The 15,964-nt window shown below is 37.7% G+C and overlaps 1 protein-coding gene across 5 annotated transcripts in view; it reads right to left on the bottom strand.

The window, feature by feature from the left end:
* Nucleotides 1–15,964, bottom strand: part of EPB41 (erythrocyte membrane protein band 4.1) — a 177,976-nt gene that overhangs the window by 35,410 nt on the left and 126,602 nt on the right. For 2 of the 5 annotated variants that reach the window (XM_040974057.1, XM_040974059.1), the window contains exons 13-15: nucleotides 15,426–15,482; nucleotides 14,200–14,262; nucleotides 9,788–9,964 (exon numbers count right to left, since the gene is read on the bottom strand). In XM_040974057.1, coding sequence (XP_040829991.1) covers nucleotides 9,788–9,964; nucleotides 14,200–14,262; nucleotides 15,426–15,482 — 297 coding nt within the window. Of the gene's footprint in view, nucleotides 1–6,634; nucleotides 7,412–9,787; nucleotides 9,965–14,199; nucleotides 14,263–15,425; nucleotides 15,483–15,964 lie in introns of those variants that run through there. The other 3 variants (XM_040974062.1, XM_040974060.1, XM_040974061.1) reach the window with 3 other exon arrangements.

Here is a 15,964-nt window from a genome sequence, read left to right as displayed (position 1 = left end):
CTCCCTGCTTGTGGCCTGGGAAGGCTGTCGAGGACAGCCTAAAGCCTGGGACCCTGCACCCGCATGGGAGACCTGGAAGAGGATACAGGCTTCTGGCTTCGAATCGGTGCACCTCTGGCTGTTGCAGCCACTTGGAGAATGAATCAATGGATGGAAGATTTTCTTTCTATCTCTCCTCTCTGTATATATGACTTTGCAATAAAAATAAATAAATCATTTTAAAAATGCATGTAACTTTAAAAAAAATCCATCATTTATTAAGCTATTAGTAAAGTTAGCTTTAAGCCTGTAGTTTTAAAAAATATATAATTATTTGAAAAGATTTATTCATTTTTATTGGAAAGGCAGATTTATAGAGAGAAGCAGAGACAGAGAGAAAGATCTTCCATCTAATGGTTCACTCCCAAATGGCTGGAACAGGCAGAGCTTAATTGATCTGAGTCCAAGAGCTTCTTCCTGGTCTCCCACTAGGGTGCAGGGTCCAAGGCTTTGCGTCAACCTTTATTGCTTTCCCAGGCCAGCTGGATGGGAAGTGGAGCAGCTAGGACACAAAGTGGTGCCCATACGGAATCCCCATGTTTGCAAGTGGAGAATTAGCCAATTTAGTCATTGTGCTGGGCCCAGATAAAGTGATTTGTTTAAAAGGCAGAATTATTAAGGGGGAGAGTGAGGGAGGCATTCTATGTACTGGACTCCTCAAAGAGCTGTATTAGACTGATAGAGGATGAAGCCAGCGGGCTAAAAATCCATCCAGATCTCCTGTGTGGGTAGCAGAGGCCCAAGGAGTTAGACCATTCTCTGTTGCTTTTCTAGGAACATCAGCAGCGAGCTCACTGGAAGTGAGATAGCTAACACCTGAACTGTTGTACACATGGGATGCTGGCATTGCAGGAGGAGGCTAAACTCACTCTACCACAGTGCCAGCTCTAGCCTGTATTTCTCTTTCTGTGGAAATAATAAACTGATTTATTTTTTTTGCCTTTCAAGTTCTAACTAAATCTCCCATTAATGTTTAATTATTTATCATAGCCATCACTTGTTCTTTTCTAGCATAATTGTATATAGTTTCCTAACTTTGTAACCATTTCAGGTGCCATTTTATAACCCTGAACCAAGAGATTTCTTTTGCATCACATGCTGCTGTAGTATAAAGGGATCCTAAAGCATTAAAGGTAACAGCAGCAATGAAAACACCCTTACTAATACTGTCCATTGTGCAGAAGAGGCAGATATGCAAGAGAGAGAATGATGGGATGTTTTCGTTTCTACTGCCAAAATTATAAACAACTGGGATAGTGTTAGGGTAATGAGAAAAAAGTGACATTTCTATGAATGAAAGACTCAATATAACAGTCTTTCCCAAAGCTGTAGAGAATGCTGCAAAAATATCTGTGATGCTAAAATTTCTATGAGGAAATTAGGGGAGGGCAACTCTAGAAATTTTCTATATATTTTTACTATACTCAAAACTCTTGGCATACACACACAAATGCAACAACAAGGTATTCCTTGATATTTCAGACTTTTCTGCTTTATTTTGAATACATATGTCCATGGGGTAAAGCATAAGCTATCAGCTTTGATTGGTAATATCTTCTAAAAACAAAGAGAATTCCTAATGTTTACTGTGTCCTTAAAGATGTACTGCAAAAGTAACTTAGGAGAGTAGAAGAAAGCAAATCGGCTTATATCCAAAGATATTTTATGGTAAAATTTATAGTAGTTTTTAATAGAAAGAAGTATCTTAGTTTCAAGGATGACAAATGAAGATCTACTCCACAGATAACCCCTTTCAAATCTAGGTCAACTGTCAACATTTGAAGATGTTAAGCAACAAAACTGACCCATGCAAATGGTATCTCCTTTATATTTCAAGAATTGACATATAAGAAAATGGTTAGAAGCCAGCATGGTGGTTCAACAGGCTAATACTGTGTCTTGTAACACCAGCAACTCATATGGGGGCTAGTTCATGTCCTGGTTACTCCACTTTCCATAGAGCGTCCTGCTTGTGGCATGGAAAAGCAGTAGAGGATGGCACAAGTCCTTGGGTTTCTGCACCCATGTGGGAGACCCAGAGGAAGCTCCTGGCTCTGGGCTTAGGATCAGCCCAGTTTCAGCTGTTGTAGCCATTTTGGGGAGTGAACCAGTGGATGGAAAATATTTCTCTCTGAATCTCCTTTCCTCTGTAAATCTGCTTTTCAAATGAAAAAATAAATAACTTTAAAAAAGGAAAATGGCTAAAAGATACGTTAGATTTAATTTCAAGTATAGACATTCTAAGCACATGAGTGGATAAAATGAATGTATTAAGGGTAGGATTGCTTTGTGTGTATATGGATTTATTTATTTTTATTGGAAGGGCATGTTTACAGAGAGAAGGGGAGGCAGAGAGAAAGACCTTCCATCCGCTGGTTCACTCCTCAAATGGCTGCAACAGCTGGAGCCGAGCAGATCTGAAGCCATGAGCTTCTTTTAGTCTCTTTGCTTGTAAGAGGAAGATTAACCAATTGAGCCATTACACTGGGCCCTGGAAATATAAACTTAGTTTTAAATGTTTGGTTAAATATCAAAATGAGTAGATGAAAATAAACATAACTACTTGCTTACTATGAAACAAAAAAATTCCAAGCAGTTCATGTGAGTCTATTGTTTGATTTCCATCTTCCTAGCCTCCAAAAAACAAAAACGCAACGACAACTACTAGAGCCTCTGGATTTGGCAACATGGTACGGACTCATTCTCATGAGGTAGGTTTATTTCCTTATTACTAAAAAAAATGTGGACACCGGTGGTTAAGTGAACATTTTATAGTTATTCTAGAAAATGTTAACAAAGCCAAGGCCAAAACCCAGAATTTTATAATGGTCTGCATTGATTCCTTCAACTCACATTATTATTATTTTTTTTAATATTTATTGATTTATTGGAAAGTCAGATATACAGAGAGGAGGAGAGACAGAGAGGAAGATCTTCTGTCCAATGATTCACTCCCCAAGTGACCACAATGGCCGATGCTACACTGATCCAAAGCCAGGAGCCAGGAACTTCTTTCCGGGCATCCCACATGGGTGCAGGGTCCCAAAACTTTGGGCCGTCCTCGACTGCTTTCCCAGGCCACAAGCAGGGAGCTGGATGGGAAGTGGAGCTGCCAGGGTTCGAACCAGCGCCCATATGGGATCCCAGCACGTTGAAGGTGAGGACTTTAGCCAGTAGGCCATGCTGCCAGGCCCCTCACATTATTTTTAATCAACTGGACATATACAAGCTGAAGCAGAATAAAAACAATATATAGAAAATGCGCATTTGGCACAGTGGTTGAAACACAGCATGGGATGTTCATTTCCCATTTTGGAGGACCTGGGTTTGAGCATCATCTCGCCACCTTATTTCAAGCGTCCTGCTAATGCACAGCCCTGGAGGCTCACATACCTGGGGCTCTACCATCCATGCAGCAGACCTGCACTGAGTTTCAGGCTCCTGGCTTTGGACTGGCCTAGACCCAGATATTGTAGCAATTTTGGAAGTGTCCCAGTGGACAGAAGATCTCTGTTTATGTCTCTCTCAAATTTAAATAACTAAATAAACAAACAGCATTTAAAAGACAGTACACAGTTATTTGATTCTTCCTCCGGGACTGTGAACTGAATGAGAGGTAAGAAAACCAAGAATGTGACAGTCCTCTGTTGCAAATACAGGCAGCATTAACTTCAGGTAACACAAAGCTGGAATGTCCAGCAGTTTTCATCTCTGATCATTACAATTTATACATCTTTTGAGGCTGTACTGGTCAGCTTTTCCAGTAGAAGAGCTTGATCATTTTCCTCTCAACATTTTCATACAAAAGGTCCTCTTGGGCCCAGTGAGGTAGCCTAGGCAGCTAAAATCTTCACTTTGCATGCACCGGGATGGGCATGTCGGATGGGCATGAACATCGGTTCATGTCCCAGGGGCCCCACTTCCCATCCAGCTCCCTGCTTGTGCCCTGGGAAAGCAGTGGAGGACAGCCCAAAGCCTTGGGACCCTGCACCTTTGTGAGAGTTCCTGGCTCCTGGCTTCAGATTGGTCAGCTCTGGCCATTGAAGCTACTTGGGGAGTGAATCATTGGACAGAAGATCTTCCTCTGTATATTTGACTTTCAAAAAAAAAAATCTTAAAAAAAAGCCAAACAATACAAAAGTTCTCTCATTTGGTCATATATTAGGACTTTGAAGAAAACTGGGGAAACTGAAAGGTACTACTGGATTATGCTCATAATTTAATGGATTTGGAATAGCTTCAATATAAGGTGAAATGAATTTAAAGTTTACAATCATAACAAAAAATCTACAAGGATACAAATTAGAAATTCAGAAAATGTAATATGAGACAGTTATGAAAGAGTAAATTAAATCCTAAGATGATCTCATCTTTAATTGCTTAAAAAGATTTAAAATAATCTAACCAATGCCATAGCATCGTTTGTTACTCCATTATTGGAAGCTCTTGTGTGTCTATTTCACAAAGGGGAGCACTTACAGATTTGCAATGTTTCAGGTTGATTTGAGGTCTCTCTTATTATCAATGAATCAACAAATGTGCTTATTTACACAACAGTTGCTATACACAGACATAGTCTGTGATATAAATATATGCATGCATACCGAATTTTTAAATTTAAACCAGTCTTTGCTTCTTTTCATATATATTTTTTATGAAAGTCTATGATGATGCAATAACCATTTTCAGGAAGTACCAGAACAATATTGCTAGAGGTTGAAGGACAAAAGATTCTTGCCTTTACTTTTTTTCTTAACCTTAAGAAAACATCATTACAAAATCAAAAAGTCTTGCTTTAGAATTTCGAGCAACTGAAGAGCATTGGAAAGTAAAGAAAAGTACAACGTAATTTCAGTTTGATAATCCTATAAACTCAGATTTCAAAACAAATATTAGAGATATTAACCCAAACATCCATTTTTTTTTACAGTGAAATGCCATTAAAAAAAAGAGAGACATGCAAGATATAATTAATCCTGAGGTAAGAAAGTAACAAGTTAGGCATTTGAGTTCTCTTCGCAAGAGGGAGAGTGCGCATATTCACTTTAAGGGAAGCCTTATAAATCCACATGCAAACAGAGGACACTTATTTGTCACAACAGAACTTTAGTTCACAAAGCTATTGATTAGAAACAATAGATTTCAACACAAGTGCAAGAATAAACAGGTCTGAAGTGCATCAGGAAAACAAAGTACATCAACATATATGTGAAGCTTTTCATAACAGTTAACTATTGCTTCTGGCAATATAATGACACCATAAAGAAGTGACATTGCATTTTAATTCAGTGAAGAGTCTGTTTATGTACAGATCTTGGTTAAATCTGTTTTCCAGGACTGTTAAAGCTATTCTAGAAATGCTAGCCCTGGCTGGAGGCTAAGGGACACCAGCACCATTTTCCTTTCACCATAACAATCTCTACTTACACGAAGATGGCATTTAACCTTTGCAGATCTCTTTATAACCAGGCAGGATAAAATTATCTGTCCCCGTAACAGCTTAGAAATACTCAGAAAAAGGCCACAGAAGTCCAAAGCCCTTTTCTAGAAAAGGCCTTTGTATTTACTGGTTTGATATTCAAAGAAAAGGAATGGTTATGGATTTGTAGATTAAAACATTATCATTTTAAGGCTTTTGAAAAGTTGGTAAGTTGATTTTTTTTTTCTTAAATTATGGCTGGAGCCCATGCCACACACATGACTGCAGAGAGGGAAAGGACACTGTCAGTGTTCCCAGAGTATCCTGGTTAGTCTGACACAGGAGAGGTGGACATTACAACAGTCAACGAGAAAAACATGCAGGAGAGAAGTTAAAGCTTTTGGGTGAAAGTATGAACCTGTCAAATGCTTGAGTCTAATTGTTCTAAATTGGCTAAACTTCAGTGCAGCCACACTGGCTTGGGCCGTGTACTACTACTACTCTTTCGTGTGCCACAAGATACACTCTATAAAGCGTAACATTTTATTGACAGAAAAATGATCACAAGAGCTCCCCTGCAATAGTGAACTACCAGAGAGTGTCGTACAGGAGATGACACAGCTGAAGTCAAGGACAAGAGTTCCACGGTTTTAGTCTTGACATCTTAGATGTGCACCCTGTTTTCCGATCACAGAAAGACCAACCACCAAACAGCTAATGCAAGAACCACGAGAAAAGACATCATGAAAGGAATACGAGGAGATGGAAAAGCACTAGAGTAGAGGTGGCACTTTCTGAGGGACTTGTGATCCTCAGGGATTGGAATAGAAACCTTGGGAAGCGTTTCTTCATTTTCTTGCTGGGGCAAGGCTCTTTCTGTAGATCTCTCTTGCCTTTTAATTTGCTCTTCACCCTGTACTAACAGAGCACGTTCCTGTGTCTGCTTTCACGGTAGAAGATCAAGAAAGACAGAGAAAGATGAACAAAATGACAGATGGAAAAATGCTCAAAAATGATACTTGGGGATGTGCAAAGGATTTGGAGAGATCTTTCGGACACTCTTTGCTAAAGCAAAAGTGTGACTTGACTTCAGCCAATTATTCTGGCAAAGTTTCCGTAACACAGTATGGTTCTTAACAGATCATTCTTTGAATGTGTGAACATTATTGGAACTCCTCAAAATTTAAAGAACCACTGCCTCTCCCTAGTTACAGTATAAGTCTTCCTCTGAGGAGATTCACACCTCAATTCGGGGTCATTTCTCATTGTTTTGGTGTTGCCAATGACAAATCAGTTGGGCAAGACCAATGATGAAGCATTCTTCTTGCCATTAGAAAAGTTGCTTTTATTATAAAAAGAATGGCAGAACATAAAGAAGGAATCCTCACATCTCTTCATATACGCTTAAAATTGCAACAGTTCAGATTTTGATCAAGGGATTAAAAATCTTAGTCATATATTTCAAGGACTGCAAAAGTGCAAAAGAAAACAAAAGGTATAAAGTCATTCTACACCTTCAATGCCCAATCTCCCCTAACAAAAAAAAAAAAAAAAAAAAAACAAAGAAAGAAAGAAAGGAAGAAAGAAAGAAAGAAAAAAAGAAAGAAAGAATCCCTGTACCCACTACAATGGTAAATTCTCGTTCCATCTCTGTCAGAGTTATGACTAAAAATAGTAACAACCATGGTGAATGTTTATACATTACATCAAGGAAATAATTTTGACACTTTTAAGGAAAATTTTTTCTTGGAATTGTTCAATTGAGAAGCTTTTTGTTCTCTGCAATTTCTGTATTCTGCTATTCACAGTCAAGACAATTGTCATCTATGAAAGGAAAAACCTGGCTTTGAGTTCTCTCAGTTGAGCTAGTCTTCTCTGATCCGTTTGGAAGTTCAAAACTGGTTCTTTGCACACCCCTAAGTGATACGTATCAGGGAGAAAGTAGCTAGGGGACTGGTAAGCAAAAGGAAAAAAGAAAAAGAAAGGATGCAAAATTATAATGATATTCAAAACAAAATAGAGGGAAAGAAAGACAACATAAAAAGAATAGGGTATAATTAAATTTGTTTTCTCTCTGAATACATATTTACATCTTCATGCAGCTTTTCAACCAGCCATGCGCCAAAATAAGCCAATTGAAAGCTGCAAAGGCTGCAGCCGTGAAGTGTTACATGTTAGGCCAAAAGGTGTTGGGTGTGAATTGACTAGGATAGCCAAAAAGAAAAGAAAAAAATTAAAACTGTGTAGCAGTTGCTTTCAATTCTGAGGGATTATCTGCTTAGTGCCATGACAAGAGCAAGGTCTGACTGAGAAGCACAAGTCATAATGGCAGCTTTACCTCTGGCCCACCAACCTTTCTTTCCGAGGGAAGGACAGAGGTTTTCTTCACCTGGTCATACACAAATTACACAAAATTCAGTTGCCTTGCATGCAACAATGTTGTCAAAGGTGGAAGGGGAATCCCCAGAAAACAAAAATATTATTCAAATTCTTATTTTTAAAAAAAAGATAAGAAATGCCACAATGTGCAATTTTCCCTACATGAAAGATCATTGCAGTACTATTCTTAGGTATTCCATTATTCATTTATAGGGATAATAAATGTAAACACAGAGCTAAAATTGTTCCAGTACTCCTCAAGGGGATAATTTAGTTTACAAAAGTAATTTCTTTAAAATCCATGGAATGATATCACCATTCCCAAAACCAGTCCTGAGATGATTTCTATTAAAAGGCCTAACATGTTTTCTGGAAATGGGAACTGGTTCAAATTTAAACAGCTTTATCTAAGAGAGTACTAAGTTACTTTTTCAAGGTAGTTTTGCATCTTTTGTTACTTACAGAGACAAAAATAAAACTTCTAGAAAATGCAATCATGGCTTATAGGTAGGAATAATCAGGGGAGACAGCAACAAGGCATATTCCAAAGTCATAGACTTAAAGAATTTTGGAGTTCATAAGGAAATTAAAGATCAGCCACTCCATATACAGACCTGACAAGTTAAAGGACTTATTCAGAACTGTTCAGTTAGGTCTGGATTAGCCATAACCTTTTAAAGACTCAAAGCCCCTACAGGAGGACTCTTACTACCAGATACAAATCCGAATGATATATATTACTGACACGGAAAGTGAGCTCATCCAGAAGACGGAGTAACTGGGTACATGATCTAGATTCAGAATACAAAACTAATGTCCCTTTATTCAGGGAGTGGTGGCTGAGAGGACAGGAAGAATAGCATTTGATCACCCTGGGAACTATACAGCTGCCTGTTGTCCAGCATTATTTGTGAAAACTAAATTAACTCTGCCCGGAGAAGTGCTAAGCAATTTTAATAATGCAAGAACTCAAAAGATAAATACCCTTTGTCAACCAGTTTTATCACTTTCTTCAGTTGCAGAAACTAAACAAAAATTTAAATAGTCTACCAAGAATTCTGAAAATGGAAATACAATCTGTTTTTAAATTACAAAGGCAAAGCTTCACCTTTCTTAACTAGTACTGCTATCATGTATAGGCAGAAATGAACATAAAATTTAAAAATCATTATAATCATTAATTGAGTCACTGTGACCATTTCCATCAATATTTAACTGTATTGGCCAAAGATAAAGATTTGTGGATTATATCCATAAGACAGTTTCCTTGAACATATTTACTGATATGTATAGGATCGCTAAAGTAATGACAACAGTGACAAAAAACCCCACACAAATCGCTAAAAGACACCTCAGGTCTGCTCTGTGACTATCTTACAAAACAGTTTATTAAAAGTTTGGCATTACTCATAAAGATAAAAATAAACCACCATTTTTTTCTAGCATCAGAGTGCATGTACTAATACTTGATGTTCTGCATTCTCTGGGTTAGTGGTTTGTTATGTAACTGTGAGTAACCACCTCAGACATTTCTAAGTTGTGCAAATATTCAAATAAGGTTTTTCAGAAAATGCTAACTAACCTTTTCCAATTTTGGTCTTACTAAATTTAGTAAACTTTCTGGTCCTGGAAGGCACAGTTTGACCATAAACAAAGTTCTATTGGTTTCTGGCCAATTTATAAACACACACTAGACCAGAAGGCTGCGGCTCAGAGTGTCCTCAGAGCCCAGTCATGACTGAGAACTCTAAGTGGCTCCCATCATTAGGCTGGGAAGTCTCCATGACTTAAAAAAAAAATGTGTTTGATTATGAATGTCTTAAAGCTGTCGTGAACTGGTACGATACCAAAGCTACATTTCAACTCTAAACTTTTAGATGCAAAACATTACTACACAAAAACAATTACTCCATTCAGTCTCACATTTGGTCTTGCAGACAAAATACTCACTCCTTCTCCTGTAGGGACTTGCCCATTGATGTTCAGAGATCGGAAAGGTGAATGAGTTGATAAGCGCTTATCCCATTCACTAGGCCGTGGTTCTGGTACAGATTCCATGAAGTTCTTTTTCAGCTCACTGATGCTGGCATGATGCTTTTTGATCTCTTCTTGACTCTTATCTAAATCCTATGATTGGAAGGACAAAGACGCAACCCAGTAAATAATCAGAACAGAAAACACATGAAGGGCAACCCATGAGAGAGGCTGGGCACTGGTAGAAAATGCACCACATCCGGAATAAATGTGACTAGTCCACAAACCGCATTCAAATTGTAAATATACAGCACAGTATATTTGTTTGATTTTTATTAAAACAAGGTGCTCTGCTCAGAAGCAGTGAAGCATCACAATCTCACAGCTCTTAGCAGTCACGTAACACATGACACATAACAGAGTTGGCTTCTTCACTTCATGACTCTTCTAAAATGGTGAAGTACCAGATCTCCAACTCCTTATCCTGAGAAGGTAATCCTGTAACTCAGCTGGACAGGAAATGATTTAGATTGATCTCAGGCAGGATGGAGATAGTAGTGGATAAACTATTCAGTGAAAGATTCAACTTCGACTCTTAGTCGATATTCCTTGGTGAGTTGTAACTACACAATTACCATTCTATTTCAATCTGGAGATAGCTTTGCTTCTCTATTACAAGATGGCTGCCTTTGCTTTTTGACAAGGATATTGCCCTTTTTTGGGAGATATAAGAATCTATTACTAAAATTCACAGTTAAAGCAGATTGTTACTACCTGCAGAATTACTCTGGGAAATGTAATTCAATGGAATGTGTTGCTGCTGTTAGTACTATTAACACAAGCTAAAAGCCTTAGACTTTCTAGTGTTTAGCAGCTTTACTCCATCCCTCAGTATAAACCAAAACAGGGATATTCTTTCTATCGATTGGGGATGAGCTAGCAACAGTTCACCAAATGCTTGGTATTGTCTGCTTGGCAATGTAAAAATAATCCTATTATTCCAACAGATTCGAATACTGGGTTCTTAGAGCTAGGGACAGGCTCTTAAGGAGGATATTCCAAGGAGAAATTATCAAAACTATGGTTAACAAAGCATGGACCAGAATATTCAGGCTTATAAGAAAAGAGGTAAAGAACAACATTCAAAAAGGAGACTTAACCAAAAAATAGTCTGGCAGGTACAACTTGATGACAAAACCCTAAAGTTCCTAATCCAATAGTACCTAAACTCAAAAAGATCTGTGCTTGGGATCAAAATATGTGGAGCCTATTGTTTTATGACTGCAAAAGAAATGTTTAGTATGTATAAAGGCAGCTCTGCATTCAAAAAAATCATAATGCTAAATATATATCCTAGTATGCTACATGAATTTTAGTCTTTTTTTCTTAGCTCTGTCAGAAACAGTCTAGTCTGAGATGTGGTTAAAACCTTTAGAATTGATTTAAATAAAAATTAAGTTTTTTAATGAGGGTAATATGTGCTTCAACTAAATAAGTGTTTCAAAAAAAGGGAAAATTGCATAGGGAAAAGAACAAGTAAGACATACAACAACTTAATTCTGTGGGCATTCCTACAGAAAGTGCAGTTATATGCTTTATTTTTGCAAGAATGAACCCTGTATATTTGCTTTAACACTAAAGAAAAAACTAACCGCTAAACAGGCAATCCTATATCTCTCCCATAAGAGCATCTCTGGTTTGTTGGGATGAAAAGTACTTTAGGTTTAAGGGTTTCACCATGGGGAAACAAGTTCATACTTGTGTAAGCTGAAAGCAAAATGGGCATATTTTCTAGCTCACTCATAGACTCAAGTTCGGGAGCAAACAGCTGAGACCCAACAACCTGTGGCCCAGCTCCTGACTGGAAATTAAACCACCTTGGACCAAGATTTAACACACTGCAGAGGGTTAAAAATGTGAATGGAGCAAGAGAAGCTATGGTGAAACCAAGTAACTCTCTTTTGAGTTCCTCTCTTAATATGGAAGAGAACGAAGATATCTTGCCTAGTTATTGACTGGCTTGGAACCTAAGACATGTTTCAATAAAACTTGGAGCTTCTGAGGAAATTTTCTCCATCCTTCTTAGCTGTCTTTGTTGGAAACCTGTGGGGGCACAGAATAAAATTAAGATCTCAAAGGGACCTGTTCCAAATAGAATTTGTCATAGACACTTGCTATTGCTACAGGTTCTCTCTGGGAGATGGAGGAGGAGGCGGTAGATCTAAAAATGAACTCGACCTTATTTATGCCAGAACAAAGCATTAGTGGGGGTGGAATAGAAGGGGAGAGAAGGGATGTTTTAAGGCAGGGCAGGGCAGGAATCCTAGAGTGACAGACAACTTGAAAGAATGTCTTTAGTGGGGGGGAGGGGAGAGGAAACAAACTTTTTTTATAGCAACTATAGAATGGCAGTCCAATTTCCTTGGCTGTATTGATTAGACACTAATGTTTACCATCTTAGAATTTTAGCAGCAATCAAACAAAATACTCATTATAGAAAAGCTTTCATATGTCAGTTAGTAATTTTAGTTTTCAAACACACACTTCATTAGAGATTCCTTCTCATGGCTGTCAATGAAATGCTGGGAGAAAAAAAAACACACACACCACACCACACAAAGGCATTTGTGAGTTTCAGAAGCTGTAACACACCTCATGAATCAAAAAATATATGATTGGTACTATAGGTTCCAGGTGAAGATGGATTAGTCAGGAAAGGCTGCGGATATGATTAGAACTGGGAGATGCTACATGGCCAAGTGAAAGAGGTCAACTGACATCAGCTGTCCTCCTTAACTTCTGAAGATGGAATTGTTCCGGCCTGGTTTCGGGTATGGGTTAAAACAAAGAGATACAGTTACTACACTTGAAGTATCCAAGGGGCCTGGAAAAATTCATGTCACATGAGAAAAATGCAGTAAAGTACTTGGCATTGTGCTCACTATGCAGTTATGGTTAATAAAGACTGGCCATAATTTTTATTCCTTTTCTATAATTTTGATTACTTTGATCAAACTACCTTATGTATAGCAGATCTTCAAAATAGCAAAGATGAGGTTAAGCTATGATTTGATGTCGTTTATTACACCAGGGATCAATTTTAAAAAGTTCTTTTAAACTTTTCAGTTTAATATTTACCACATTTAATCTGTGCTGATCTTTCAGGTCTCAGCTAAAAACTTACCTTTTTAGAGAGACCTTCCTTGAACATTTTATTTAGAGTAGATCCTCTGTGTAAGCATAATACACTGTTTATTTCCTATGTAACTTCTCTAATTACATATGCATAACGCCAGGTTCTTGTAATTTTTTTTCTCAGGGTTTTTAAATTCTCTAATTACGTTTATATTTCCCTATCTAATGTGACCCTACCACTTAGGTGAAGTGTACTAGCTTTTCCAACTTACTAGTTCTGTGATCATGGGGACATGACAATTTCACTAAGCTTTAGTTTTCTCATATTTAAAAATAATAATCCCGGCCCAACACAATAGCGTAATGGTTAAAGTCGTCGCCTTGAATGCGCTGGGATCCCATACAGGCGCCGGTTCTAATCCCGGCAGCTCCGCTTCCCATCCAGCTCCCTGCTTGAGGCCTGGGAAAGCAGCCAAGGACGGCCCAAAGCCTTGGGACCTTGCACCCAGGTGGGAGACCCGGAAGAGCTCCTGGCTCCTGGCTTCGGATTGGCTCAGCTCCAGCCGTTGTGGTCGCTTGGGGAGTGAATCATCGAACAGAAGATCTTCCTCCCCATCTCTCCTCTCTGTGTATCCACCTTTCCAATAAAAATAAATAAATCTTAAAAAAAATAATAATCCATCTTCATAGTCTGTTTGCATGATAAGGCTGCCTTGTATCAATAGTAACTACTCATTAAATGCTATGCAATTCTGTTTCCTCCTAGGATCATGCTTTTTGTTCCCCGACCATCCTTCTGTTGTTTTTTATTACCTCCAATATTTCAAATCCAGTTTGAATTAAGCTCATTTTCCCTATTTTTTCACATTCTCTCAGTTCATTAAGATGAAAGAAAAATAGTGCAAATTTGCCTCTTTGAACATATTGAAGCCAATGTACTTGGAAGTTTCAAGTAAGTTTTAGTAGTGATGCAGAACTTCCTAAAAGTGGTTGAAACAATGGAACCATGCAGGGCAGGGGCAGTCCCAATCATATATTTTATAAGTATGAGAGATGGAAACTAAAAAGAACCAGGGAGAGAAATGGTTGCGTATTTTCATGTCTACCAACATGCAAAAGCATTTTAAACCTAAAATTATCTCATGCAATGGCATGCAAAACCAAACACAGCATAGAATGAAGAAAAGGGGAGCAGCAAGGAATGCAGAAGATTCCAGGCAACCAACTGAAATAAGCTTCAAGTTCATACAAACCTCCAACATTAAATTGCTATGTCTGATATAAATGTTTTCACCATCTAGTCTCTCTCTCTTTTTCTGTGAAAATGAAAGGGGGGGGGAAGAAAAGCATAAAAAATTAAAATGTTGTTCTTGCGGGAAAAAAACTGCAAACTGGCAAACCAAAAATATTTAAAATCAAATGTCTGCAGCACAGCATATGCCAACATGAAATGGTCACAGAACCACAAGGACATACAGAGAACACAATCACCATTAGCAAATGGATGGCCTTGTTTATGGATGATGAAGGACGTGATGATGTTATTTCAATAGACAGTGCTCCTGGCTTCATTGGCTTCTTACATAACAGGCTGCTGCAGGATCATTTTGAAACTGAACTGCTTGAGAATTATCTCAAAAATATGACTTTGAAAATATGTGACTCCACCACGTAACGAAAAATACTTCAGAAACATCATCTAGCATTCAGACATACATCATGCTTTGTAATACTGCAGTGCCTCAATTTCTAATACCTTTTTATAAGGAAGATCTAAAGCATTTTATACATGATCAGCTGATAAAGATATTTAGTAAGAACTGATTCATTCCTTCCCATAGTTTGGAAGAATGAGGCGCAGAGCAGTCAGCCCACAGTACTGAACAATATTGGTGGTATTGCTGTGATGGCTTCACAGTAAATGCACATAAAATAGTGTCAGTGATTCCAAGAATATGCTATTGTGAAATAGTTTTTATAAGTTCAAATGTAATGAAAAGAGTTGACTCCATTCATTATTTCATTTTGTTCAGGAAGGATATTTTCCTGAAGGAATATTTCTTTTAATAAAATCTCAATTTGTAGAATAGGATTATACTTTATTTGGCATACACATATACATATGCATATATAAACACATGTATGCTATTTCAAAGCAACTTCTGTTTAAGAGAAATCAATGAAAGAATGGATCACTGTCTTTTTAACGCACTCTAAGTCAACATGGATGAAATGCCAATGTAGTTTTGTGGAAGTGAAAGGTGGCTAACCTTCCTCATTCTTATCAGATCTTCATTTTTTTCTGCAACCTTCTGTTTTGCCATAATTAAAAAAAGAAAGAAAAATGATAAAATGTTGGCTCACTGAAGTTAGCTTGAACCTTCATCTTGTAAGTTTTTTTAAGATGGGGGAGTGAGGGAGAAGAAAAATCTGAGGGGTGTTGAGGAGGGGAAAGGAACAAGTGGCTATTGGCACAAACCTGTGTTTGTTCACCACTTGAGGTGGGGACTGTGACCTCGATGTGGGTTTTTTCCACCTACATTTAAGAAATAAAGTGGTAGAAACATTTCAGGTTAATAAGAGTCTGCGAGTAGCAGTGTTTCCAAATAAGCCACATCCTCAAGCTGGCTGTGTAACATGCGGATGGGTAGTTATCATGACGCAGTTTGATGGTGGGCATTACAGGGTAGGACTCTATTCTCAATAGCACTTTGTGAGAACACCATCACGTTTTCAAGGCTGGAGAGGCAAATACAGATATCCAAATTATCAAAAAAAGAAGAGGCAATTATTATTGATGAAAAAAATTTACATTAATTTATAAAGATATTCATTAAAATAGTAAGTTCTTATTTAATGCTGTCATTATATGTTCTTGTTTTATTTCTTTTTTGATGATCTGGAAGTACTTTAAACAATATTTAAAGATAAATTTACAAATGACAGCATCAATTAATAATACATATAACAGAGCAAAAAGAAAATCTTCAGAGTTAAAACACAGACATAACATGCCAC

The sequence above is a fragment of the Ochotona curzoniae genome, unplaced genomic scaffold (assembly GCF_017591425.1).
Source record: "Ochotona curzoniae isolate NIBS_2020 unplaced genomic scaffold, NIBS_Ocur_1.0 contig_2404, whole genome shotgun sequence".
NCBI classification, from domain to species: domain Eukaryota; kingdom Metazoa; phylum Chordata; class Mammalia; order Lagomorpha; family Ochotonidae; genus Ochotona; species Ochotona curzoniae.
The sequence above is the reverse complement of the archived record's forward strand: the minus strand, read 5'-3'. Positions and strand labels throughout refer to the sequence as shown.